We start from the raw sequence: 27,378 nt of genomic DNA, 5'->3' as shown, positions 1-27,378 counted from the left end.
TAAAATTTCACCCCCCATGGCTGGGATATGTTATATGTGGCAGAAAAACTTCAGAGGGGCTCGGTGCTCTATTGTTATGCCGCTGCACCTATATAATATAGTCATAGCTGCAGCTGAATAAAGGCTATTGTTGTAGTTCCACAACAGCTGGAGGGTCAGATATTGAATTGGCCAGTAACGTAACTAGAGGGGGGCAGGCCCTGGGGCGGAACTTGCAGCTGGGCCCCCTCTGTACAGGATTTTCAGTGTGCATCAGTGCAGCATCAGCGGCTTCAAGCGTTGTGTGAGCTGCCGGGAGGCCCTGAGGGGGTGCGAGCCTTGGCCCAATCGCACCCCCTGCCCCCCCTGGTAGTTCCGCCACTGGAATTGGCTAAGTTGATAAACACAAACTTCATTCTGATTCCTGAGCAACAAAGGTCTAGCTATTATTTTACATAAATACACATGACTCACATATGATTAAACCCATTTTATTTTACAGCTTTAACAAAATAAAAACTATAAGCTGAAATCACAAGATTTGCTCATCTAGACCTGCACATCTAGATAAATACATACTCCCCCCCCCCCATCCTTTTTACTTGTGTGACTTGGGCTCAGCTGTCATTACGAAGAATAAAAATAATAGTAATAATAATAACAGGGTTATAAAAGCCACGCTTGCAGCAGCCCACTCCCTCTGCTGCCAGATTCAGCCTGGGTTCCTTTAATAACTCCTTTGTGCTCATTGCAACTGACGTCAGATTTCAAGCAGTCGTTCTACTTTCTGCCCCCTCTGGTGAGTACAAATATAGATTGGTAGAAGGTACCACATTCCAGCAGTTACAATACTTAAAGACTGAAAGTTAAAGGATTTGGCAGTGGAAACATGCAGATATTTCACCTTCCATTTATTGAGCTACTAAACCTGTTAATGATATTAACCCTTGTAGCCAGCAAGGAAGAATGTATTATGCTTTTATTATGTACAGAGTGATATTCTCAGACAATTTGCAGTTTGTTTTAATTTTTTATTATTTGTGGTTTTGGAATATTTGGCTTTGTAATCAGCAGCTCTCCAGTTTGCAATGTCAGCAATCTGGTTGCTAGGGTCCAATTTACCCTATCAACCATGCACTGATTTGTATAAGAGAGTGAAATATGAATAGGGGAGGGCCTGAATAGAAAGAAGAGTAATGAATTGTAGCAATAACAATACATTTCTAGCCTTACAAAGCATTTGTTTTTTAGATTGGCTCAGTTACCCCATTTGAAAACTGGAAAGAGTCAGAAGAATAAAGTACAGGTATGGAACCTGTTATCCAGAATGCTTGGGACCTGAGGCTTTCCAGACAACGGATCTTTTTGTAATTTGGATCTTAATACGTTAAGTCTACTTAGTTCGGATCAAGTACAAGGTATGGTTTTATTATTACAGAGAAAAATGTAATCATTTTTAAAAACGTAGATTATTTGGATAAAATGGAGTCTATGGGAGAAGGCCTTCCTGTAATTCGGAGCTTTCCATATATATTGGGTTTCCGGATAACGGATCCCATACCTGTATTTAATTCAAAAAGTACAAAATGAAGGCAATTGATAAGATGCATAGAATTAGCCATGCTATAACATAGTGAAAACTAAAGGTGTTACACTGTATGCTGAAGTGCAACTACTAAAGCAGGCGATGCCATTTGCTCCTGGTCTAGTAACCCACAGCAAACAATCAGATGTTTCTTTCCAATCAGCAGGTCAGTAAGCTACTTGGTTGTTATGGGCTTGTTAGAACATTAGAAAAAGCTGTGTCCCATAGTTGTTCAAACTGTAAGTGATAAAGGTTGCCTCCCCCTGTTATCCTGTTCAGTGCAGAGAAAGTTGGGTTTTTCCAATACAAATGCCGGACTGCGGGTTGAGCTGTCAAAAGAGGGACTGTCCCTCTGAAAATGGGACAGTTCGGAGGTATGAAGTTGACTACCAGTGACCTTGTGCATTGGTGAAGTTTCTGCCTCCCTGCTGCCATAATACTGCTTTGCTTGTAGCTGTTTGCCAATAATCTCATTAACCTACAGATTCCTCTTTCCTTGGTCTATACAAACAGATCTGAACCAATACATTTACTTTTACAATCTCCATACTGCACAGGCAGGCAATCCTAATTTTTAGCACAGTGGCCGCTTCCAGCTTCTGTTTCCATGGAAACAAGACTTCTCCAGTTCTCCATTCGGTTTAGCTTAGGACAATGCTCACCACCACGTGTCCTGCACACCACTGCCTACACCACACAAAATGACATCACCCGTAACTATGGAGCCCTACAGCTGTGGCTGTTCCTGCCTTTTCCACTGTAATGTGCATCCTTCATGCACAGATGAGGTTAATCTAATTAGTGCCGTAAGAAGATGTACAGTATCTCACAGTATTTCAGTCAGCAACATATGTGGGCTTAGCTCAGTAGTACTTTTCTTATTGATAATAGCACCAGGCCTTTTTTTTTATTGTGGCTGCCATGTTACGCATGCTGTCATTGTTTCTACCCAATAAACTTATCTTCTTCGATTTAAAGGTGTTAGTGCGGATGAAAGACTAATCAGAATTTGTTTTGTTTTTGCTAAAAACCCACAAAAGGTTCCTTTTAAAAAACATGAAAAGCTTAATTTCTTGGGCTTGCCACCCAAGAAATGTACCCATCAGAGTGACATGGCATTAAAAAGTTAAGGGCAACGCTACAAAGAATCAACCAAGGCAGTAAGAACTGTGCTAAAATTGGTGCTGACTGTGTGGCTGAATATGATACGTGAGTGTATTTATATAAACATGTTGTGAGCTCTATGTAAACTTTCCATACGCTTCTCTTTACAGTAAAAGAAAAAAATGCAGGCCATTAGTAAATATTTAGAATTGTTCCTACCCCTAAAATGATCTCCATGCTAAGATTATCTAGATGAGTGGCACCTGGAGGTTTTCCCAGATAAAGGTCTATTCCAAAAGCAGCCTTAAGGGTAGGGGCACACTGGGCGATTCAGGGAGATTTTAGTCGCCTGGCGACTAATCGCCTCGTCTTTGCGGCAACCAATCTCCCCGAACGCCTCCCCTCTGTCTTGAGCCGGCTAAAATGAAAAGTCGCCTGTGGCATGGCACACGCTTCGGAATACAAAGTCGCCCGAAGTTTTCTTGTGAGGCAACTTTGGAATACGAAGCGCCACGTGTGCCATGCCACATTATAGCCAGTGCAAGACAGAGGGAAGACGTTCGGGGAGATTAATCATGCAAAGACAAGGCGATTAGTCGCCAGACGCCTAAATTTCCCCGAATTGTCCAGTGTGCCCCTACCCTAAAGCTTCTCAAAAGAAAAAGATTAAAAGATGAAATAAACCTAATACAATTATTTTGCTATCATGGATATATGCTAGTTTAGTTGACATCAGACATTAGGCTATGAAGTGCAGGACAGGGTGAAAAGTGCAAAAAATGGTCACAAACGGCCACATTTTCTGCACTTTTGCACTCTACCTTGCACTTAAGAATAGCCACTGTATTAGCGTTGCAGCGTGAAGCAAGTCCAATGTGAATGAGCACTAAAATTAAACCTCTTTATGCTGCTGTATTTGGTACAGGGACATTATTCCTTAAGGTCTATTATGTTTATATTACAGAGGATTAGTGTACCTGGCAAAAATGAAGACTGTTTACAATGCATAAGGGTGGTGGCAGATGTGGCATTTGTGGGGAGATTAGTCGCCCAGCAACAAATCTCCCCACAATCACCATGTCTGCTCCCAACCTAAGGGTGGTGGCACATGTGGCTACTTGGGGAGATTAGCTGCTCATCGACAAATCTCCTCTTCTTCGGGCGACTAATCTCCCCAAAATGCCTTCCCTCCAACTAGAATGTGACCCCTCCGGCGGGATGGCACTCTGATAACTTCAGGTTTCCGAAGTTTCCTTGTGAGGCAACTTTGGGCGACTTCAGAAAAACGAAGCAATCCAAGTCAAGTCAAGTCAAGTCAACAGTCAAGAGTGAGTTTATTGTCATTTCATCCATATACGTTTGTACAGTACACAGTGAAACAAAACAGCGTTCCTCTAGGACCATGGTGCTACACAACACAACATAGATGTCCCGGACAACAGACAAAAAGTGCAAGTGCAAAAATATGCAACTCCTGCAAGACAGGACAGCACAGTGCAGGGACAGAACAATACAGTGCACTCTCAGCAGATGTAATGTTGTGGTATATAGTAACGGGTGCCATCCCGCCGGTGATTTACATTGTAGCCGGCGGGAAGGCATTTTGGGGAGATAAGTCGCCCTGAAGAAGAGGCGATTTGTCGCTGGGCGACTAATCTCCCCAAGTAGCCACGTTTGCCACCACCCTAAAGGTTTTCAGATAACAGATTACAAACCGATGTACAAGCAGGGCAATATATTCGGTGATGTAGCATCTTTTTGTTGAACTAGTAGGTGGCAAAAGCTTGCCTGTGACCCTTTGGCTTTTAACACGGTATCAAAAAGAATAAAAAGATTATAGGGCAACAACATCAAGAGGTATTAAAGTACAGCATAATAGGACACGGAACACAGTGTTGACTCTCAAAACGCACCACTACAGCACACTTCAGACTGTCAAGGCTTAATAGTCCAATAATTCAACCTTTCCCTCTTTATTTCAATGCATTCTAGCCTTCATAACTAGAGCACCTAAGTTCAGATGTTTCATTCCTTTTTTCAACGATTGGAACAATGCAGGATGAAATCTGAAGGCTTCTGCTAGTATGATTTACAACTAACAGCCAACAGAGAGATAACAGATGCTGACTCGAAAATTGGCCATTAACTGAGATCCGATGCAGAATACAAAGCTGGATTTTGTTTTTGACAGTTATAAGAATGGGAGTTGTGAAAAAAGGGGCAGCACATACCAATAATTCAAATAATGTATTTGCAGTTATTGTGAAATATCAGCGAAATATACAATCCAGCTGTTGTATTACATCACTGCTGGAATAATTAGCTAAAGTGAACTTTTTTTACTAGATATAGTTGGGAGGTAAGCCAAGAAGGGGGGACTGGTCCTGAAAGACTGGTGTTCTCCAGAAATACAAAACTAGAGTTCTGACCTGGATCATGTAGAGCTGTGCAATCCGGTATTCCTCCACAGTCATGGGAAGCGGGATGCGATATTCTTTAATTAGCATCTTGAAGACCAAGTCTCGACTTCTCCAAAACTGACAGAATCAGTTGTCCAGAGAAAACTGTTTAAGGGTTTTTAAATAAGTGCCTGGAAAGTCATTTGGGGAAACCTGAAACAACAAGACAAAAATATGACCAAGTTATTTTTCCGTCTTGTGGATGGAACTTATCTCTTCAACCCCTCGTCTTCCTTTGAGAAATAATTAATACAGTACAGCAGACTGATTTAACCTTTATGTTGCAAACTTATGAGCAACACATAGGCAATCTGCCCTCGAACACAGAGACTTCAATCCATGCCAAATTAGTGGAATGCTGTACTGATCATTGTGAAAGTCCCAGTGAGCATGTATAGATATGTAGATTAATTTTTAGAGGGTTAATAGTGGGGCCAGCAACACAGAGAAAGCAAAGCCAGTGTCATACTACATATTTACAGTGTAAATCGTGTTTAGGGATATCTAACAAGACAGACAGGAATATCAGTAATGATAAGAAACCCTCCAAATTGTTACCCTTAGGGCAGGGAAACTTGACTAGTCACATAAATGTTTCCCGGATTATCACAGGGGTGGTTAAACGTGAACAACAAGAGTTGATTTTTGATCTCTTAAAAACAAACGCATTGTTCATAATTATATGGTTTGATGGTTTTAAATCAATATTTGTTTTCATATTCGGATGCCTCTTAGGGTAAAGTTAATAAAAAGATTCTGGAAATACAATTTTTTATGGTAATCTGGCTACTGAGGACACTGAAATCATCTATCCATGGATTACATTTTATTGTGATATGGAATCCTGATACATGGGCAAAGAGACAGTTTTTATATTCTCTCCATATCTGTATCTCTCCATATCTTCCAGGTATTTTGATTTCCTCACACATTTCGAAACCATATAGTCGGTTAACAGGCTCCATATAAAATTGTCAATAGTGTATGTTAATGTGATAGGGGCCATTGGAAACTACACTGGGATAGGGACTTTTATGAGTGATGAATCTCTGTAAAGCAGTTAAAGAGTAAATGTGTTGGTGCTTTATAAATAATAATAGTTAATAAAGCAAATAATAATAAAAAAAAATATATTTTATATATATATATATATATATATATATATATATATATATATATTTTTTTTTTTTTTTTTTTCTGTATCAAATTTTCTTTTGCTAGAACAGACTGTGGGTACTGGAGATCCACTCCTGAGCTGGCACAAGAAGAGGCATAGTTCCCCTTGATAAACTGCCGAAAAATAAAGAATCATAAGGCAAGAATTTAATTTGTGTATTCATTCATTCTAATGTGACTTTATATACCTGTATACAAGAATGCCGGTAAAGATAATGAGACATAAAAAGATATTCACAAACATAAAGAGTAGTGCTACACAATCAATCTCACCGCTTTTTGTAGCGTCGGGTGCTGGCTGTGACTCTGTCTGCCCAGGTCCAGTTCAAATTCCAATACAAATTCCAGCAGCACTCCAGTATAGTGAAAAATAATTTATTTGTGCAAATGAAGCAACGTTTCAGGCATAACCAGCCCTTTATCAAGCTGCCCGAAACGTTGCTTCATTTGCACAAATAATTTATTTTTCACTATACTGGAGTGCTGCTGGAATTTGTATTGAGACATAAAAAGATAACACTATTGCAATTTTGGACGTCTTTAACAAGACCTGTGTACTTTTTAACCCATGGTTTGAAGCACAGCATATAACACTTGACTTGGCATTCCTGACTGCATCCACTCTGTTATATGCAATCAATGGTCTCTGTTTCAGTGCTGTACAGTGACTGCTGCTGATTAATTGTTTTTCAATTTTACAACACCGCTTTTTTTTTTACCTGTTAAATTGCACATGTGAAACATTGCCATGATTTACTCAAAACCTTTCAGGAGCTGATTGCAACATTGTATTAATACAGTATATTTCCTCTTTGAAGTGGCAACAGAGCTATCATTTTACATCATCACATATACCTCTGTATCATCTCTTTTGAAGAAAAAAATGTAAAACTTTATTTTAGAAAAACGATACACTGTACGGATTTTTCTTTTACTTAATATGAGGGCCTGCCAATTCTGGGAGACATAAAGATACAGCAGTTTCAACAGAGGTGCAACAGTTGCTTGTAGTGAACTATTAGCCTGATTGGTCAGTGGCCAGTTTTCATTTGGCAGCAATAGAACAGTTACAATATTTTTTAATGAAAAACAGCATTTAAGGAATAAATCAAGGCTAACACAATGAACCATCCGAGTTGTCGGCCACAGATAAGCTACCAAAGTGCTTTGTCTATAATTCCATATAAATCATACATACATAAGCCCATATATAGAAGTCATATGTCCTTTTACCAACAGGCAGATACTGGAAGCTGCCAAGTGACATATTTTACATTATAGATACTTGTGTCCAGCCCTAAGGCATAATCCTGCTGTACATATGCAATTCTGTACCAAAATGCACACATGCAAGAGACTGAAGAACTAGGATTTGTAAAGGCTAGTTACCCCTTCACCTCCATCATATTTGTTTGTTGACACCAGAACCAGATAATGGAACGCTAGTTGAGAATATGTTTTTTTACAATGTCCGTTAATATATAACTACATTTCATGCTTTAAGGAGGTAGCACACTGTCTGATATAAAATATTATATATTATATTAAAATATAACATATCATACAAATCTGGCTGATATAATATAAAAGAAATACAATAAGGGAATGAGTTGGGCAATAAATGTAACACAAAACCATATTAATTACTGTCACTGCTAACTGGCTGGAAGGGGGTTAAGTATGACTAGCTTGCGACCTCTTGGCCCCTGAGTTGCTGTTATTTCTAGTATCTGAAAATAGTCTCTCTCTTGGGGAAGAGCCCATATGTTCCTCTGGGATCTTTCACACAGGTCCATGCTGCTCATCACTGTCTTCTAGGTAAAGGAAGAAGACAAACTGCTTTAAGGGAACAGTAATGTCAAAAAATAAAAGTGTTTTAAAGTAATGAAAATATAATGCAGTGTTGCCCTGCACTGGTAAAACTGCTGTGTTTGCTTCAGAAACACTACTATGGTTAATATAATGATTGTTTATATAATGATGTGTAGCAATGGGGGCAGCCATTTAAAGGAGAAAAGGCTCAGGTTACACAGCAGCTAAGCAAATAAGCTGTCTGTCTAATGGTGTTATCTGTTATCCATTAGTTAACCTGTGCCATATAGCCGTTTTTCAATTTCCGCCATTGCTCCACAGCAGCTTGTTTATATGAACTATAGTTGTGTTTCTGAAGCAAACAGATGAGTTTTACCAGTGCAGGGCAACAGTACATGATATTTCCATTACTTTAAAACACTTAAAATTTTTGGTGTTACTGGTCCTTTAAGGAATGATTAGTAAAAGGATTTAGGTCTCTGCGTAACCCCATAGCAATGTGGAAAAAAAAAACTAAAACAGCAGCTTGAGCTTCAGTATCCTACCTTATTTTAGAACCTTTTTTCTATATTTGAAGAGACAGTAATGTAGGAAGATGGTCTAAATATAAAAGCATTTACACTGAAAAGTTATTGATTTAATTTTTACAGTAGGAAAGGCAAGATCTGTTTTCCAAACTTAAGAATATCTAAGAATAAAGCATTTTTAATAGGAAGTATAGATTTAGTGATATGAAAGAGCAGATGCACTATTTATCTGGAATATATTATATATATATATATATATATATATATATATATATATATATATATATATGTGTGTTTCATGTTCTGCTCTGGGGCAATTTACAGACAATTTGGCTTAAAGCCCAGATTTAATGGCAGTTTGGACTTGATCAAGCCAATAGTGCTCTCTTTAGTTTTAAGAGCAGTTATCATGGAGTAAATGCAGCATCTTGTTCCATTTTGTAACTATTTATATTACAGTGTATTATTCCACAGCAAGTATAACAATCTATTAATGCAAACCATGCTATAAAATATCAGTTTTAAAGTTTTCTGGGCAATACCTGAAATAGGCATTAAGCATGTCTAGATGGCAGATGCTGAACTCAACCCCTGATCTGAATCTGTGCTGTGATTCATTTGTAACTGTGTCTTAAAATCCATAAAATTCCTGTTTAAGGAACAGGAGGAGTTATGTCGCTTTATTTTGAGAAGCTGTGATGAGCGTCTTGAAGAGGGCTGGCAGAGAAATGGGACTTTAAACTAGGGATGCACCGAATCCACTATTTTGTATTTGGCCAAACACCCAAATCCTTCACAAAAGATTTGGCAGAATACCGAACCGAAACCTAATTTCCATATGCAAATTAGAGGTGGGAAGGGGAAAACATTTTTTCCATTTTTAATAACTTCCTAGTTTTGTGACAAAAAGTCACGTTCTTTCCCTCCCCGCCACTAATTTGCGTATGCAAATTAGGATTCAGATTTGGTCGGCCGGGCAGAGGGATTCGGCCGAATCCGAATCCTGCTGGCCGTATCCTGAACCGAATCCTGGATTTGGCGCATCCCTACTTTAAACTGCCGATACAGGACTATGGGGTTTAAGCACCAGATCACTGTCTCATAAAAAAGTGTCCCACAAGCCTTGGCATTGTTTTTTTTTAGATATAGTAGGTATTCCTTCGTAATAGCCAAATCCTGAGGCTCTCATTTACCACCAGTTTCTTATACTAAGCTCCTCTATCCATTCTTGTCTCTCATGTTGGACTTTCTACTGGCCTATGAAAAACCCAGAATTACTGCATCTTTTTCTACAGCATGCAATTACCGTATGACCCCTAAGATCCTAGAGAGATTAGAGGCAAGCTGGATGTTGGAAGCTGCAACATTTGGGAGCTGCACATTGCCCATTCCATATAGCATATTGTTTTTATAATTTATTGATATAGCACATTACTGATTTCCCCTTGGGCTTAAAATCTAAGGACCCTGTCACTTTCATACACACTATGGTAGAACAGGCAAGAACTTACCAGCAGCCAAGTATGTGGAAGTGACTCGCCTAGCTATCCAGTATTTTTGGGTGCTACTCTTCCAATTCTGGGTGATTTTCTGATTACACTTACAAGAGTTACAGAGATCATTCTGTGACATCCTCTAGATTTAGTGTGTTGTCTCAGAAACTTTCCAGGTATGGAATGCATTAATAAGATGCTCTAAAATTAGGCTACAAATCTTTCCCAGAGAAAGTTTTGCTTCTGGATTTATTACCTCTAAAGCATTATAAATTATTGCTTTTACATGTAACCGAGTGGCCACGAAAACTGGAAAAGACAAATATTTGTCTTTTTCGTCATCTGGCACAAATAATCTGGGAAGAGAGCCAGGGACTTGAACACTTCATTACAAGTCAATTTTCTTTTCAGCTATGAGTAATGGACAATGCCTTCCTTGTGAATCTGCCTCCTCATGCAAAGGCAATGCTCTCAGTATCCCAGTCATTCAAGTGTATATTCTAAGCATACTACACTGAGAAAGCTGTTTAAGCCCTGGGTATTTCTGAAACAGTAAACGTGAGTGATTTCAATGTGCAAAAAAAAAATAGTAATTTTTTTTTACATAACTCATATACTAGTTAGTACTGCAGTCCAATGGCATATACAATTATTTAAGTAATGTAAGTGGTCTTTAGCTGTGCTTTACCCCATGGCAACTATTGCTAATTACAGTTAATTCTTAAAACCCTTCACCATATACGGTAAATCTAGAGCAGGGGTGTCCGGATTCGGTGAGGAAATGTGTGGGGGCCGACCATTCAGCCTGACCTTCTTTAAACCATTAACCTCATTTAACTCAGAGGTGTCCAAACTTTTTGCAACAAGAGCCAGATTTGCTGAGGTGAAAATGTGTGGGGCCGACCATTCAGCCTGACATTCTTTGAACCATTAACATCATTTAACTCATTTAAACAAGGAATGAAACGTAGCCGTAGCAGTAATATTTGGGCACATTAGTGAAATGATCTGCCACTTGGTCTGTACTGCTGCCTGTGTGCTGAAGGTGCTACCAATAGACACGTACTGGCACGTAGTGACGCACTGCTCTCTTTAGTTCACTGTACTGGCACGTCAGTATGTTCATTGCACCTTCGGCCCTAAAGAAGTATGCGAGAGCGGCGCGTCACTCCGTGCCAGTATGTGTCTATTGCCAACACCTTCACTTTGGACATGCCTGATTTAACTCATTTAAAGAAGGAATCGCATAGCCGTAGCAGTAATATTTGGGCACAATAGTGAAATGATCTGCCACTTGGTCTGAACTGCTGCCTGTGTGCTGAAGGTGTTAGCAATAGACACGTACTGGCACATAGTGACGCGCTGCTTTAGCGTACTTCTTTAGTTTACAGGCACGTCAGTACGTCTATTGCACCTTCAGCCCTAAAGAAGTATTGGAAGTGGCGCGTTACAATGTACCAGTACGTGATTCCTGATTGCACTATGCTGGTGGGCCACATTATTATTAATTTCATGATGGAGGCTGAGTGCCGATGTAAATTTGAAAACGAGCCGCATTTGGCCCCAGGGCTTGACTTTGGACATGCCTGGTCTAGAGTAATGTGCCTATTGCCTCCAAAGGCTGTGGGCTGTAAAAAGTTTCCGAGCAGAAAAAAATTCTGTTCCTAAGTATCCAATATCCAGTATACATTTTAAAGATACAACAGCAAAACAGTATATAGCTCTTAATCTTTTTTCCATTAATAGATACGTTTTGACATCACATGAACAATTTGGCAGCTAAGTGATGAAGCAACGGGAAAAGGGACAGACATTCCTGATCCTACCGGTTGTCTCAATTTGCTTTCTCAGTTGCAAAATGTGGAAACAGTTATTTACTCAATTGCTTTAATATAATTTATTGGTGTCATCTGAACTTCATGCTGCTGAAGTATTTATGTGACTGCCAGTTCCACTTCATATTGTACATCATTTATATTTACTTGGTGTCAGGGCTATCCTAACAAGGTAGAACCCAGTTCTGCCAGCACACTGAACCTACAAATGAGAGGCTCAAGACAGCCAGGTATCCTATTCCAGCACTCAGACTGATCAGAGTGGGGTATTTTGTAAATGGCTGTATAATACAAATGCATTTCTGAGGGCTTTTGGACTTCAGCATTGATAGCGGATACAGCTCTCCAGATCTCTGGAATGACAATGTTTAACTATAAGACAAGCATCTGACAGTAAAGTAAAACCCCTTTTTATGAACCAGAAAAATGCATGCTATTGGGGATGGATGAATACACATATAGTACACACCATGGCCACTAACACCACTTCAATGTTATTATGAACATTCCAAACCTATAAAGTATTTATGTTTTAAATATCTTACACTCCAAAGCACTTACACTCAGACTGAGGTGTACACAAGAGCACAAATAAAATGTTGTCCACTCAATAATAATTGAGTAATGGGCCAGGCATAGAGATCATGTACCAATGCACTACAATCGCAATACAATTTGTATTCAGTCCTGTGCGGTTAATATGGCGGTACTCCAAACACTTTAGGTCTTGGGTTCCAAAACTTTGGGGCTAGCCCCTAATGGATGAAAACTATGAAAAAAATATGAAGAACAGCATAAGCTAAGTGGAGACATGACCAATTTTGAACTTCCAAGGGCAACTTGAACATGAGAAATCAACAGTCTCTATCCCCTATACCTGAAACATGGTCTTGTCATACAGTCCAAAACAAAATAATATGCAAAGTGGCTTAATTCAAGCATTATTAGTGTAGAATAATCACAGCTAACAATATCAAAAACATTGTATCAGATTATATTAAAACATACAGTACCACAAGGTAGTGTCCTCTGTCTGCATACCTCCTGTCAGCCACTCCCTCCTGACGTGTTTCACGCCATTGGGTGCTTCATCTGAGGAGGTGTGGGTCATAGGTCATATCCCTTTTATACCCTGCATGGTTTTCTTAACCTATATTCTAGAATTCCCTTCTTAATCACATGATTTAATCTATCCAAATCCCAGGGTTACTATATAATTATTTATACTATGACATGGCTACAGCACTGTCAAAACATCAACAACTGATTTATTATGGGATAATTAAACCACTGAAAGCAATTTTAAACCTTAAATATATTATAACATAATTTTATACTTATCTTGATACCATGCAAAGTAGTAAAAAGGGAATCTTTAAGGTAAACGCATACATTTTTTTTAAAATATAAAAGCCAATTAAACATTCTCAAACACCTAACATTAAATGAATCATAATAAAGTGCACATGTACTATAAAGCGCATAGATGAAAATAAAGTGATTCAAAAGTTTAAAAGCGAGATAAAGCTACTCTCTAAACACTTTCCATACAGTCCCAGTCCGCATGCCACCCAGCTGTTCCCAACTTTCTACTGACACATTTAAAACTGCACGTGCAAAAGATTTTGACAATTTCCCATGTGCAAAGTCCCTAGTGTTCTGACTGCTAGTGAGAGCTAAGGAAAATATGTTTGCTCAAGGGGTTGGTGGAGCAGGACATCATGGGCTGGCTTAGGGGTACCCTAATTACAATCTGGCTCTGGTTCTATACCTCCTGAAACTGTTTAAGTCCTGCTCAACTGCCTTGTGCTCAAATCTCAAAGCTTCTTCTCCAAAGCAATATTTGTACATTTGTTGTACAGCTACAGAAATCATTACTGTATTATATGGTAAAGCAGCAATATCCAACCCGTGACCCTCAAACAGTGAAATAGTCCCAGCCTCCCTGACAACCTTTCCTGACTATCATTCTATTGAAATATATTTCTTTCTAACTTATGACGACAAGGTGACTCACCAAGATGGACAGGCTGTCATCCAGACACAGGAAAGGGACTCCCATTTCAAAGCCAGTGACATTCCCAGAGAAAGTTTTCACAGTGTTATGCCTTACAAAGCAAGACAAGTGATGCTTGGAATATTAGATTTGCAGTGTCAGAGGTCAGAAGCCGATAGATGCCACCCCCAACCACAGAAATTTGATCTTTTAATAGGTTAAGCCTTATAAGATTATTTTACATAGCAACTATACATTTGGTAAAAACTTGTACCCATGAATGCATGGGTACTGCTTTTCCCCTGGCAAGAGCTTTACCCTCACTGTCCCTCATTGTCACATTCACTCTTTTAAGTCAACTGCAACCCAGAGGCCACGAGTACTCTTCATGCTTGTTCTGCTTTCATCCTGCCTGAAAATGAGACTGTGATCAAAAAACACAAGACCTAAAAATAACTATGCTTACTATGTAGGTTGCACAAGGCACTGCTTCCCTGCATTAATCTTTGGTGAGCTGAAGTTCCTTTGAGCACTAAGACATTTCATGTGCTTTACATTCATAATACATATGAAGGTATTAAATGCTACTTTCCCTCCTTTCTATTAATAAAAGCACAATACGTACAGAGTAGATGATTACAAGAATTACAATACGCTAAATTGGGCCTCCTTGGGATAATGTGTACTAGATGAAACACATGTAATTGCTTGGAACACCATTGGATTTCATTATTGCTAAACAGATATGAGCACTGGCATGGGGCAAAACATCATGCCAGTTCAGCCTCTCTCTCTAAATTGGACACATGCTTCCCCTTGAATGGACACATGGGGATTATCTCAACAAGATGCTTGCACAATTATAAAACTTGGAAGCAACAATTGGACTGGGCATCTGTTGTCTGCTGTTACATTATTTTTATATTTAGTATAAAGAAAAACCAGGAACAGAACTTGAGTGCAAAACAGAATGTTCTAGCTCTGTTTTATTTTCTTGATTGGCATGTACATTTTCAAATGTGCATGATTTGTGTCAGAAAGTAACTTCCTATTATACATCAAAGGATCACTGCCTTAGAGTATGTTTTAGTATTGTAAACTAAGAAAATTAAGTCATTTAGTGGCTTCCTGCAATTTACACAGGGTACAATACAAATGCCTAACAAAGCAAATGGTGACCTTTATCTATTCTTCTTAAACAATATAGAATGCATTTTCTAAAAAAAACAGAAGCTACATATAATATGGTTGTGTATAATACTACATTATAAGTGTATAATATTAGCGACAAATATTGTTTTGATTTAGCTGAATACCATACCATAGTAATGAAGGATGAAATGCTGTCCCCTCACTGCCTATAATCCTTATAGGCAATTCTACTTTTCTATAGATCACACGAAGAAAAGTTAATAAAAACAGTGGAAAATACAGTCTTGGGTAGGTTACCAGATTTTTAAACTGAAATCCAGGGACACATATAAAGCTTTGGAATGTCAAATGCATTGTGAACATTTTTATTTAGGCCATGCTTACTTTTTAACTACCCTTCACCATACACACTCAAAGTCACAGTCAAAGTTGAATGTAATACATTTTACAAAATAAATATGTTAGCATGTTATACTTTGTGGCTGTCCTCACATTCCTGCTGCTTTGACACTGTTGTTGCTCCCCTACAGCAGAATAGTGGAGAGGGTGAGCCAAAGCAAGAGACATACTGGCACCTTGTACTGGGTCACTTTTCTCCAGGGACATGAAATAGGTACTACCATACCTACTGTACAGGTATTGGATCAGTTATCTGGAAACACATTAGTCAGAAAGCTCCACATTACAGGAAGGTCATCTCCCATAGACTCCCTTTTAAGCAAATAAATCAAAATTTTAAAAAAATTTTATTGTCTCTATAATAAACAATCAGTGCATTGTACTTGATCCCAACTAATACATAATTATTCCATAGTGGAGACAAAACAAACCTATTGAGTTTATGGTATGGAGATCCAAATTACGGAAAGAGCCCTTATCCAGAAAGCCCCAGGTCTGGATAACATACCTGTACTACACTGTGACAGCCATCCAATGGTTAATGCAAAAAAAAAAAAATGTGCATACTAGCGACCTGTGACAATACATCAAAAGACTTAAAGAACACACCTGCATATTATGACTTTACAATTAGTGTTGAACTTTAACAGAAAGTGGGCTGAAGATTTCTATATTTAAGGCATAACGCCCCATAAAGCACGCTACACAAAGAGCAAAAAAGAAAAAAAAAAAGGACCACAAAAGGCAAAAAAAGTCAAAAAGTCCAAGCAATAGAAATAAATAAAGGTTAGACAAACACAATTACTGCTTCATTGTGAAACAGTTCAAAAGAACTCTGGCCTCTTTCACTGTCATCTCTGGATTATGACATTCCTCTTTCACTAACCACAATTCCACCCCAAAAAACCCTATCCACTCTTTTGTCAGGAAACCATCAAGCTTTGTGTTTTTTTTAAATTATTTTGTTTTTGGAGAATTGTGATTTTCAGGAAACGATTGTATGGTAATAATCTTTGTCTGCTTTTCGTATTTTGCACAAACCGATGTTCGAGACATCTCAGAGACATTTCAGTCCTTTACTTATCTTCTAACTGTGACAGATGGAAGCATTTTCAAAATTAATTCTTTCGTTATTTGCTTTGTTTTGAAAAAAACAACATATTCAAATCGTAAGGAATTAGGGACTGCAATGGCATAGTGAGAGCCATTCATGATGATAGATGGTCATCATAAAGACAACATGCAGCACAATGTATGCAGCCAAAACCTAACCAGCCAAATAATTTCATATAATTTCAAAATCATGTCTCTTACAAGCTTTTAACTACAGCTCCCAGAAGTCCCAACAGTGGCTGAATGATCACTGTTTTGCATGAAACATACAGTACAATATAAATAATATTTCTGCACTTGTCAATAATTTGATGATATTTAAACTAATGATCATAAATCAGTAGCAATATCAACAAATTAAATTGCCCCAACTTATCACCTTCCTTCTGTGAGGAATTCTAGAAATATTGACATCTTTCTTTGCTCCCTAATGGTTATTATCATTATCTTTGACAAATAAGGGAGCAAAAACAAAAAACTAACATTTCTTAAACAAATGCTCTTCCGATGCACAAATACTTATAAAACGGTTTCCTTTTTATCCTGCAGTGCAGAACTCCACAGCACAACAAGGCTCTGCGTTAAATAAACATTTTCTCAATCATAATGCCACCAAAAGGATTAGCCTAAAAGCACTATTAATTATGATAATGGATAGAGCCATAAAAATACAGTACTGTAATTGTAAGTGCTCAACACACTATCTGTTTTGTGTAATACAGTTCTGGTCTGTCTGGAATGGTGTCTGCGTTTTCCTGTCCCTTTCTGGAATTTCCTAAACAGATCCTTAGGTTTACAGCAGATAGGGTTTAAACGAAAAATCTGTAGATACCTGTATAGCCGACAGTCTTTTTTTTTTTAATGATTTTTATTGTTTTCGTACAAACAGTCACATACAAAACAACAATATTGTACTTGAAAATACAGCACAGTATTAAACATCACACAAAAACAAAGGGGGGGGTACCTGTTATCCTATTACTCTTCCCTAAATCCTCTTAATCGGTCTAATCTATATCTAATCCTTCTTGTGTTAACCATGGCTCCCATATTTTCTTATACTTTGCTATATTTTCCCTTTTATAGTCTTACCTTAAAATCAGCTGGAGCAGAACTCTTGTAAAGATTAATGACCATACAGTTTTCCCAATGCAACTTCTGACTCATTGAAAGGCACCACAAAACAAAACAAAATACAAAATAAATATAAAAGATGAGACAGTCAGGTGGTAAGTCCCAGCAGGGGCCGACAACAGAACCAATCACTGGGACAACTAAAAAAGGAAGTGACATTTAGAAGGAACAAAAACTTACTATGCATAGAGATAGATCGACCCCCCTGAAGGCTTTTGGATTGATCCTGCCCCTTTTAAAACAACTGAGACCTAGATAAACCAATTATGGCGACCTTTTTCCATAGAATACATCTAATCACTGACCTTATACTATAATTAATATTTCTTAGATGCCTAGAAGCCTGCAAATCCCTAAGCTAGCTGAAATGGCAGCCATTACATCTTCTAAGCTTAAAGAAATGGATTTATTAATGCTAATGCTTATTTATAAAGTGCTGTCATGTCTCACAGAACTGTACAATGCAGGCAGGGCAGTGCAGCAGAAAAAAAAGGAATAGTGTCAGAGAGACTGCCAGCGCGGCAGAATATGTTGGTGCTTTATAAATATGTGTTATAATAATCAAAATAATTGTAGTAAGCTTGGGAAAGAAATAAATAAATAGCCCATGATTAAGTGCCCTTAGGGTACGAAACACGTAGGGCCCATGGAGTGTGTAACTTTTAAATTCTACTAATAAATATAGTTTTTTGGCCCTGTGGATTCCTTTGAGTGCCAGTTAGCCCTGTTTTTTTCTGTTTGTACATACAGAGAAATAACTGAAGCCATAATAGGTAGCCTACAGCCTTAATAGATGTTAAACTATAGGCGGGATGCTGGGAGTGGGATGCTGGGAATTACAGGTCAACAACATCTGGAGGAACCAAGCAGGTTGCTGGACACTAGTTTAAGGCCTTATACCGAGTTATGTCTATATCATATTTAGATATGCTGCTGTTGCTTAATTAAAAAAGCATAACAAATCCTAGGTTGCTTTTGATACAGTTGAAACTACTGTCCTAACAGGTAATTGGCGTATCCGTGTAAAGCATGCATGTCCCATTCCCACCACCTTCAGTTAGCATCTGACTGACTAGAGATGATGGGAGCTGTGGCTCCCTACTGCATGAAAGTCAAAGGTTGATTATATTGGATGCTAGGTAGAGGAGGAATAAGTATTTAGCCACAATTTAAAAGGGTGAAATCAGTGTGGTGCACATGTATATTTTTTTTTCACAAATAATACTTTCCCCTATTTAGTAGCATCTTAATCTCCGGAGCATTCCTGCTGAGCTGCTCAGATTAATTCTGCACGGAACAAATGTGCCTTCACTAGACAATAGGCTGTAATCCTACAGTTTGCAGACTGGAGTAAAAACTCCTTTGAGCACGAATAGAAGCATTATAATTACAAGGGTGATGGGTAAGAGCCAGTGACCTTCGTGAAAGGCACCAAATTGGCATTCTAGAAACTATTTTAAACTTCAGAGCATTCACACAAAGCTGTCAAGGACCCAGCTCTCCAGTAATAAACAAAGAGGAATATATGCAATGTGCTATGTTTAGCTCTTCAACGTCTTCCAACAAGACACAATGCAAGAAACATGAAAGACGCTATAGCACATGTTCCAATGGGAGGAAATAACTTGCAAGGTTACAGGGATGAGTCAGATAACAATGCTTTTCACCAATTTACTGGTTGAAGAAGAATCATTAAATAAATTGCATTTACTGTATTTTGTCTCAAATGGATATGCTATCCATTATCTGCTAATTAAAACGAGGAGTCTGCCAATCAAGAGCATACAGTAACTGTAGCAATAAGGGCGGCAGACCTTGTGTCTTCCAAAGGCCCTGAGAGTTGACCACATACATTCCAACTCAAACATTCCAAAAAAATTTTCAGGAATTGCCCTATTTTGCCCACCTCACCCAGTCAACCCACAGTAATAGCTTGCTTCATTTAATTTGCACCAAAATTTGCCTCCCCATGGGGTCCAGAGTTGGTAGCAGTGAGCAGCGAGTGGGGATGGCAGCATGAAGTTCCACTACTTCTGGAATCTGTGCAGAGATGGGAGTACAACTGGGTGATGAGGCCAAGATGCCTCTGTTACTAATGTGAAATTTTAATGTTTTTGATAAAAAGTTAAGGGACAGAAACTTCTTATTATGGCGCTGCTGCAAGTACACAATAATGTATTGTCCAATGTTATTGTCACACATTTATACATTATTAGCTGCATGACCACTTCTCACTAATTCTAGCCAATGAACATTTTGTTTCCATAAGGAACTATGCACATGGTGGGGCATATCGACACTTGTGGCATCAGCCCATCCCATGGAAACATTTGCGAAACTCTGAACTAAAAGAAGAAGCACAACAAAGCAGAGCGGTTTCACTTTAATCCGTTAGGGTATATTTTGTGGGTGTACCACTGCTTGCTGCAGAGAGAGTCTCAGAGGATAAATCATTTTCCATCTAATTGATGGAAGGATGTACAGGAATAGACACCACGGACATAATACAAAACATCATATGAATTCCCTGGCAAAAATATCCAGCCTATTTCTGACAGGGATTTAATATTGTGTTTACTTAAAATGCCATGTTTCTTGCTGCTAACGAGCTAGTGATTCTGTTAAAGCATACACACACACATGGTGAATATACAGTGGCTAGTGGTGGATCTATGCAGCAAGGCTGTACTGTAATGTAATGCAAATATCCTATGTAGGGTTGCCACCTTTTTTTGAAAAAAATAACCAGCCGGTGGGGGGCGGGTACAAAAAGGAGGCGGTACATGACATAAAAAGGGGTGGGGCTATGCAGTGTGGCAAAAAGGGGCAGAGCAACATTGGGGTGATGTGAAGAACACTAAAAAAAAGGTAAGTTCTGCGCAAATGGGGGCAGGCCGAGGGCTTTTTTTAAAAGATATTACAAATTACTGGCAACTGCATTGCCGGTAAATTTGTAATACCGGCCCCGGCCTTGACAGGTGTTTTACCGGCTAGGCCGGTAAAATACCGGCTGGGTGGCAACCCTAATTCCTATGTAGCAGTGATAACTTATTTCCCTTAATTTAATGGTATTATATTGTATGTCTGCACAGAAATGTTAATTTTGTGATTTTCCATTTATATGCACTATTGAGTGGGAGCTACCATTCTGCTTCACAATCTCCATACTCTTCATTGAACCAGTATGCTAATGGTCATAAGTGGATTTCATTGTTCTACTGAAACCTGAACCAGAATATGGGCAGAGACACACGCTGCTATTTCAGGAGATTAGTCGCCCAGCGACAAATCGCTTCCTCTTCGGGCGACTAATCTCCCTGAACTGCCTTCCCGCCGGCTAGAATGTATATTGTGGGCAGGATGGCACTCGGATCAATAGGGCTTTCTGAAGTCGCCTGAAGTTTCCTCGAGAGACGACTAAATCTCCCCGAATCTGAGCACGTGTCTCTGCCCTAAGGGAATAGAAGTATAACAAATCCCAGACTTGTATAAATGTAAATATATACTGTACCAATACAAGATAACCCTACTTATCAGTAGGGTAGAGAGATAAAAGTTATACAAACATGATTAAATCCACTAGAATAGATTGTATGTATATATATATATATATATATATATATATATATATATATATATATATATATATATATATATATATATATATATATATATATATATATATATATATATATATATATATATATATATATATATATATATATATAGGTCCAGACTGAGAATTAAAATAGGCCCTGGCATTTCAGGTACACAGAGGCCCAATCAGCCCACATAGAGGCCCAAACAGCCCCCACCAGCCCACTAAATACTGACTTACTATGGGAAGTTACAGCAGCCCCTCTGGCATTTGCCAGAACCCACAGATTGTCAGTCCGGGCCTGTATATATAGATATATATATATATATATATATATATATATATATATATATATATATATATATATATATATATATATATATATATATATATATATACACACATGTCAAGAAGATCAGCATGCCAACATCTCTAATTAGTTTCCTTGATAAAGTCCCAGTGCAATAAACAATCACTAATAAAAGATGTTGGTGTGCTGATCTTCTTGACAAGTATGTACTGTACATAATTTAGATCAGTTAGATATGTGAGAGCTATAAGAGGTTACTACTGACTGCTCCCAACTGTTTGTGAGCCAGAGTTAATCACATATCTGAGGTGTCCCTCTCCATTATTAGGATTCGTTGCACATACTTGCTTTCTGTATAGTATGAAAGTTCATATACTCAAAGGTAGAGGCATGTAGCACACACGGACAAACATGAAAACATTCATACATGCACATAAATACACCCTGTTGTACAATAAAGGTATGGTATCCTTTATCCAGAAACCCATAATCCAATTATGAGAAGGCCTGATTACATTTTAATCAAATAATTCAGATTTTTAAAATGTATTTCCTTTTTCTCTGAAATAAAGAAACAGCACCTTGTACGTGACATAATTAATCCTTATTGGGCTTATTTAATAACTGAAAGATCCCTTATCCAGAAAACCCCAGGTCCCGAGCATTCTGGACAAAAAGTCCCATACCTGCATAAGGATATTAGAAAATCCATAAGGAGTTCTGTGACAATCAAATTCCCCCACTAGACAGCTAAATCAGGCAGCCGAGCAAACAATTCTCGTTTCTCTTGGTTTCCATGGGGAAAGGCAGTAACATCACAGATAGACCCTTTAGGAAACAGGTCAATTTCTTGTTGGAAGTATATATATCCCACATCTCTTTAGCTTAAAGGTTATCCCACTGCATACAAGTCCATATATGTCCACTAAAAGCACATGTTTCTCATTTCTTTCATAATTAAAACACCCTGGGCAGTAGCTACATTTCACTGGCCATAACTGTAACCCTTGGCAAAACAGAAAGGACAAAAAATATATTGGTCCAGAAAAAGAACTTGAGAAACCAGCTGGTACAGTGGCTTCTGGAATCATGAATTTCCTTGGCATTTCATGCCTTGGATTACCACTTAATAAACATGGCATCTGCAACAAGAGGAGCTGGCAATTCCACGGAAGAGGTGTAAATACTTGCAACACAAAGTGTGAAGACATTCTTGCACGTGTTGCCTTTTTAAACTGACAACAGCATTATAACGACACTGTTATTATTATTATAATTTAAGTGCTGAACGATACACACCAGTACTGTACAATCAATAGTTTCAGTATGAAAATAGTTCGACAATGTAGCTGTGTGAAGTTACTCACTTTAATTCAGGCCTATCAGTGAAAGATGATCAACATGACCTATAGGTAGCTTTTAATGTACATTAATATTTTGAAGATTTGTTTTTTAGTGTCAGTATCACTTTAAGCACCTTGGGGCTCTAGCAGTGGTCAAACTACTATCACTGATAAGGGAAATGCTCTGCCTATGGCAGACAGGTAATGAGTGCCGTTATTCCCCTATAGAGGGTGTTTAGCCTATTTTACTATGGGAAGAGGTAACAGGCAATTTGGAGTATTTTGACATGGTTTTCCTCTTGTGCATTGAGTGATCAAAGTCTGTATGCCACAGCCCTTAAATTATTTGCGAGATATACATACTTAATTGCATTTCTTCTAAAAATCTGCCCGAGTGCTTATTTACAAAAATAGGCTTAAATAATTGTGTTTGTTTAGAAAATATATACAATGTTTCTCTGAGCAGATTTGTTGTTTTAAAAAAGTCATTTTATCTCTTCAGTGTGTTTTGCTAGTCTTCAGCACATCAACAACATGTTTTCTTATCTAACTGTAGGTGCCAGGCGAGAACCTAGCCCACTGGTGATTCCTCCCATATACAAGATCATTGTTCACTTGGTGTGACTGCTGCTATTTAGGTACAATTCATCACTATTCAGTAAGAACAGGATGCATAGCATTAGGCTAATGCTACAGCGCAAAACAAATAAAGGCGGAGATGTGTATGTCTCTGTGTATCTGCACAGGGGCCAATGCACACTTGAGGGTTTGCACAATGTTTGTACTATGATAGGCCTCTTACTAATATGCTTTACAGAAAGCTAATGATGGGGAGCAAGCCAAAATCTGATTTGTCTGGACAACCTACAATACAACAGTTATATAAGAAGCTGTATCAAACATGTGCTCTAAACAAGCCGCAGACCATTCCCATAAGATTTTATCCCCACTGCTACAGGCACTGTCCTACCATATGCATTAGCTATGCTGCAGTCACAATCCATTAGCAGAGTACATTATCCTAACACTACAGGCACCACCTTTACCAAAGGCTATTAAACCCACTGATTCAGTAGGACACCATATTATTATTTTTCCCCTACTTTATCTGCATATCCCACTGCCACAATCCCCTCCCAGATGTTGTTATTCACGCCGTTACTAAAGCCACCATCTCAGCCTAATATACCTGCTCCCCCTACAGTCAAAAGGGGTCTTTTATGATAATCACACTGCTTGAACCTATCCACAAAACAGCTGTTTCTGAAGGATGTCAGACAAATATGGAGTTGCTATGAACGCCAAAAACTGAATATCCTCAATGAGCAGATGCTGATGGTGAGAATGAAGGGAAGATTAGTTGACAAGAGAGGACATTTTCCTTGTTCTGTTGGATGGTTGATGCAGCAATCCATGGCTTTTTACTGGAAGACTTTTTCTCTTATGCTGGCTACCCTTCAGCTTCACATCTGTGTGTTTACATTCTATCTTTTCACTGTTTTCCTTGCATTATGGTAAAGAGACTTCTTTTAACGCCTGCCGCAAATTAATTAGCGTAACAGTTTAATTAATTAGTCTCATAAAAGTGTTTGCAATTTTGCTGATGAGCATGGATTTCCAATCACTTGGCATGCTTTCTGCCTTCAATACTAATGTGGCACGCCTATAATAGGACAGGTTTGTTGCTACTGAACACAATATGTTTGGGGAACATTGTGGAATGTTTGCATAGCCAAACTGAGGCCTGCCAGCTTTAGTTGAATTTCAATTCCCACAATCCCTTGAGACAACAGTGAAAGAGGTTGCTGAGAATGTTACTTAAAGCAGAAGTATAATAAAAATGAAAATGTTGTGTAATGTGCTTAATAAAAAATAATAAAAGGGCATAACTGGTGGTCTGTAAATTTCGGCATTCTGTTTCTTCATATTCTACACTAAGTTCCTCACACTTGCAGTCACAACTGCTGACAGTTGACAATGATGTAATTCGAGGCAAATAACAAACATGAGTAATAGCTACAAAACATAAATTAAAGGAAAACTATACCCTCCAAACAATGTAGGTCTCTATAAAAAGATATTGCATAAAACAGCTCATATGTAAAACCCTGCTTCATGTAAACAAACCATTTTCATAATAATATTAAAGTAGTATTTGCCATTGGGTAATCAAAAAAAATTGAAAATTGCCATTTTAAAAAATAAGGGCCGCCCCCTGGGATTGTACGATTTTCTGTGCACACAAACAAACTATACTTCTTAGGTCAAATGAGCCAATTAAAAGACAGAGTTGTGTATTTTGCTTCAACACTTCTTCCTGTTACAGTTAGAGCTGCAGTATTTCTGGTCAGGTGATCTCTGAGGCAACACACAGACCATCACTAAATTGTGGTTCAAGGCAAGAGATGTTAAAGGGCAATATTTACTAAAATATATATTCCAGTTTGGTAAGATTCTTTAATATGCCGCTTAATTTAGATTTAAACTATCTGTTGCTTAAGTATTAATTTTGGGGGTATAGCTTTTCCTTTAAGAGAAGGAGAGGCATTTTTACTTAAGGGTGCCAAAAGTTAGGCACCCCCAAGTGATGTCATATACTTACCTGACACCCTGGGCCAGTGCTGACTTTGTTAAACTTCGGCTTTTCGCACACCCGCGCAAAGAAAGAAGAAGAACGAAGCCAATTGCTCTATGGATGGTGCTTGCTAGAATAACCAAGGCCGGTGCAGTTTTCTGCTGATAGGAGTATCAGCCTGGGGTGTCAGGTAAATATATACAATCACTTGGTGGTGCCTAACTTTTGGTAAATACTAACTTACCTTCTCCTATAAAGACCAGCAAAACCATAAACTACAACTTCTTTTTTGGTTTAAACTTTGTATCTGTCCAACTACAAATTTACTATTGATATGAGAAAGGTTTGTATTATATAGTTCTGTAAAGAAACACAAATAACAAACCTATTGCATTCTATTGAGCTTATCTGTTATTTGCAATGTAAACGTGCTCAATTATGCAACTTTGGGCGACTTTTTGACTTTTTTTACAGTGGTTTTAGACTCGAAAACTTCATCAATTAAAGGTATTAGAGGTTTTTTTAGCCGATAACTTGATAAATTTGACTAGAGTATTTGAGTTTTCCACGCCAATTGCATTCAATCGAGTTTTTTACATTTGGGTTTTTTCATAAATAAACAAACATTTAAGTTGTGAGTTTATTCGAGGTAGAAAAAAACCTCACAGACCTCGATCTCTTACCTATTCGTGTTTTTGGGTGTTACTGTTATTTACTGTTATTTTTTTAAACAAAACAGCGGAATCTATTACATAGGGCAATGCAAGATATGCTAAACATTATAATTAAGCCAGAATAATAAAATCCTGTCATACAGCAGTACCTGTGGCAGTATTCAATAAATGTAACTAGATATCTTCTAATTCTGCAAACCAACTAACTATCATGAATGAAACTGGACGCAGAAGTGCCAGCTTTAGCCTTACAGTTTTTTGCAAGCAGTAACCATATTTATGCTATTAGCATGGTAACGTCAAAATGTCCTCTAGAGAAAGGAGAGTAACAAAATTATTCATACTAGTCACAGGAGAGACTGATGTGACCTCTGCCTTGATAACACACTGTACAATTAAAGTAAAAACTGTAAATGCCAAAAATAGCAAAAATCATGACTAACTAATAAAAAATGAAAGAGAGGAGACGTCTAGATTACAGTGTAAAGACAATTTATTGTGTAATATCATATTCTTTCATTGGACCCCACTTTCATTATGTGTTCCTCCAAACCATATCCTTCTCTTTGATCCAAGTAAAAGTATATGCACCATCAATTTAGTTAGGGGCATAACACCATAGGTGTTAATATATGTCAGTACCCAGCAGGTAAGTACATTGGGATGTGCAAGGGCTGTAACTTGTTCCATATGCCTACTGTCTGTGGAATACATTACTTTATCCCTATGGCATCCATATGCCTTCATAAAAAGGCATGGAAAATTACCCATTCTGAAGGCTTTATTTGTCTCTGAAAAAAGGAAGATGCCCCAGCCAAGCCAAGCAAATAGATAATTTTAAACTCACACACTTAATCTGAGACACGTGGCAGTAAAAAGTTACTGGCAGCAAGAGATGCATCCAGACCCTAGGGAGAATATTCAGAATAATTAAAAGCATTCACACACTTCTTGAAGTCACCTTATCTGACTTGTTTCCACAGACCAGAAAGAATACAAACAGTGACCAAAAACAAAATATACAAAAAAAACCCATAAGTCTTGTCACAGTTCAGTGAAGATCCAAACAGCACAACTCATCTGTATTAATACTGTGAGTACTATAGTCTTTTTT

General features: G+C 38.1%; 1 protein-coding gene across 9 annotated transcripts in view; it reads right to left on the bottom strand.

Moving 5' to 3' along the window:
* The window catches only part of pitpnm2.L (phosphatidylinositol transfer protein membrane associated 2 L homeolog), a 151,891-nt gene that overhangs the window by 75,016 nt on the left and 49,497 nt on the right, over nucleotides 1-27,378 (bottom strand). For 8 of the 9 annotated variants that reach the window (XM_018262960.2, XM_018262918.2, XM_018262943.2 and 5 more), the window contains exon 3: nucleotides 5,098-5,280. In XM_018262960.2, coding sequence (XP_018118449.1) covers nucleotides 5,098-5,175 — 78 coding nt within the window. In that variant the 5' untranslated portion in view covers nucleotides 5,176-5,280. Of the gene's footprint in view, nucleotides 1-5,097; nucleotides 5,281-27,378 lie in introns of those variants that run through there. The other variant, XM_041567495.1, reaches the window with a different exon arrangement.

The sequence above is a fragment of the Xenopus laevis genome, chromosome 1L (genome assembly GCF_017654675.1).
Source record: "Xenopus laevis strain J_2021 chromosome 1L, Xenopus_laevis_v10.1, whole genome shotgun sequence".
NCBI lineage: Eukaryota > Metazoa > Chordata > Amphibia > Anura > Pipidae > Xenopus > Xenopus laevis.
Note: the sequence above shows the minus strand (reverse complement) of the source record. Positions and strands in the feature narration are given on the sequence as shown.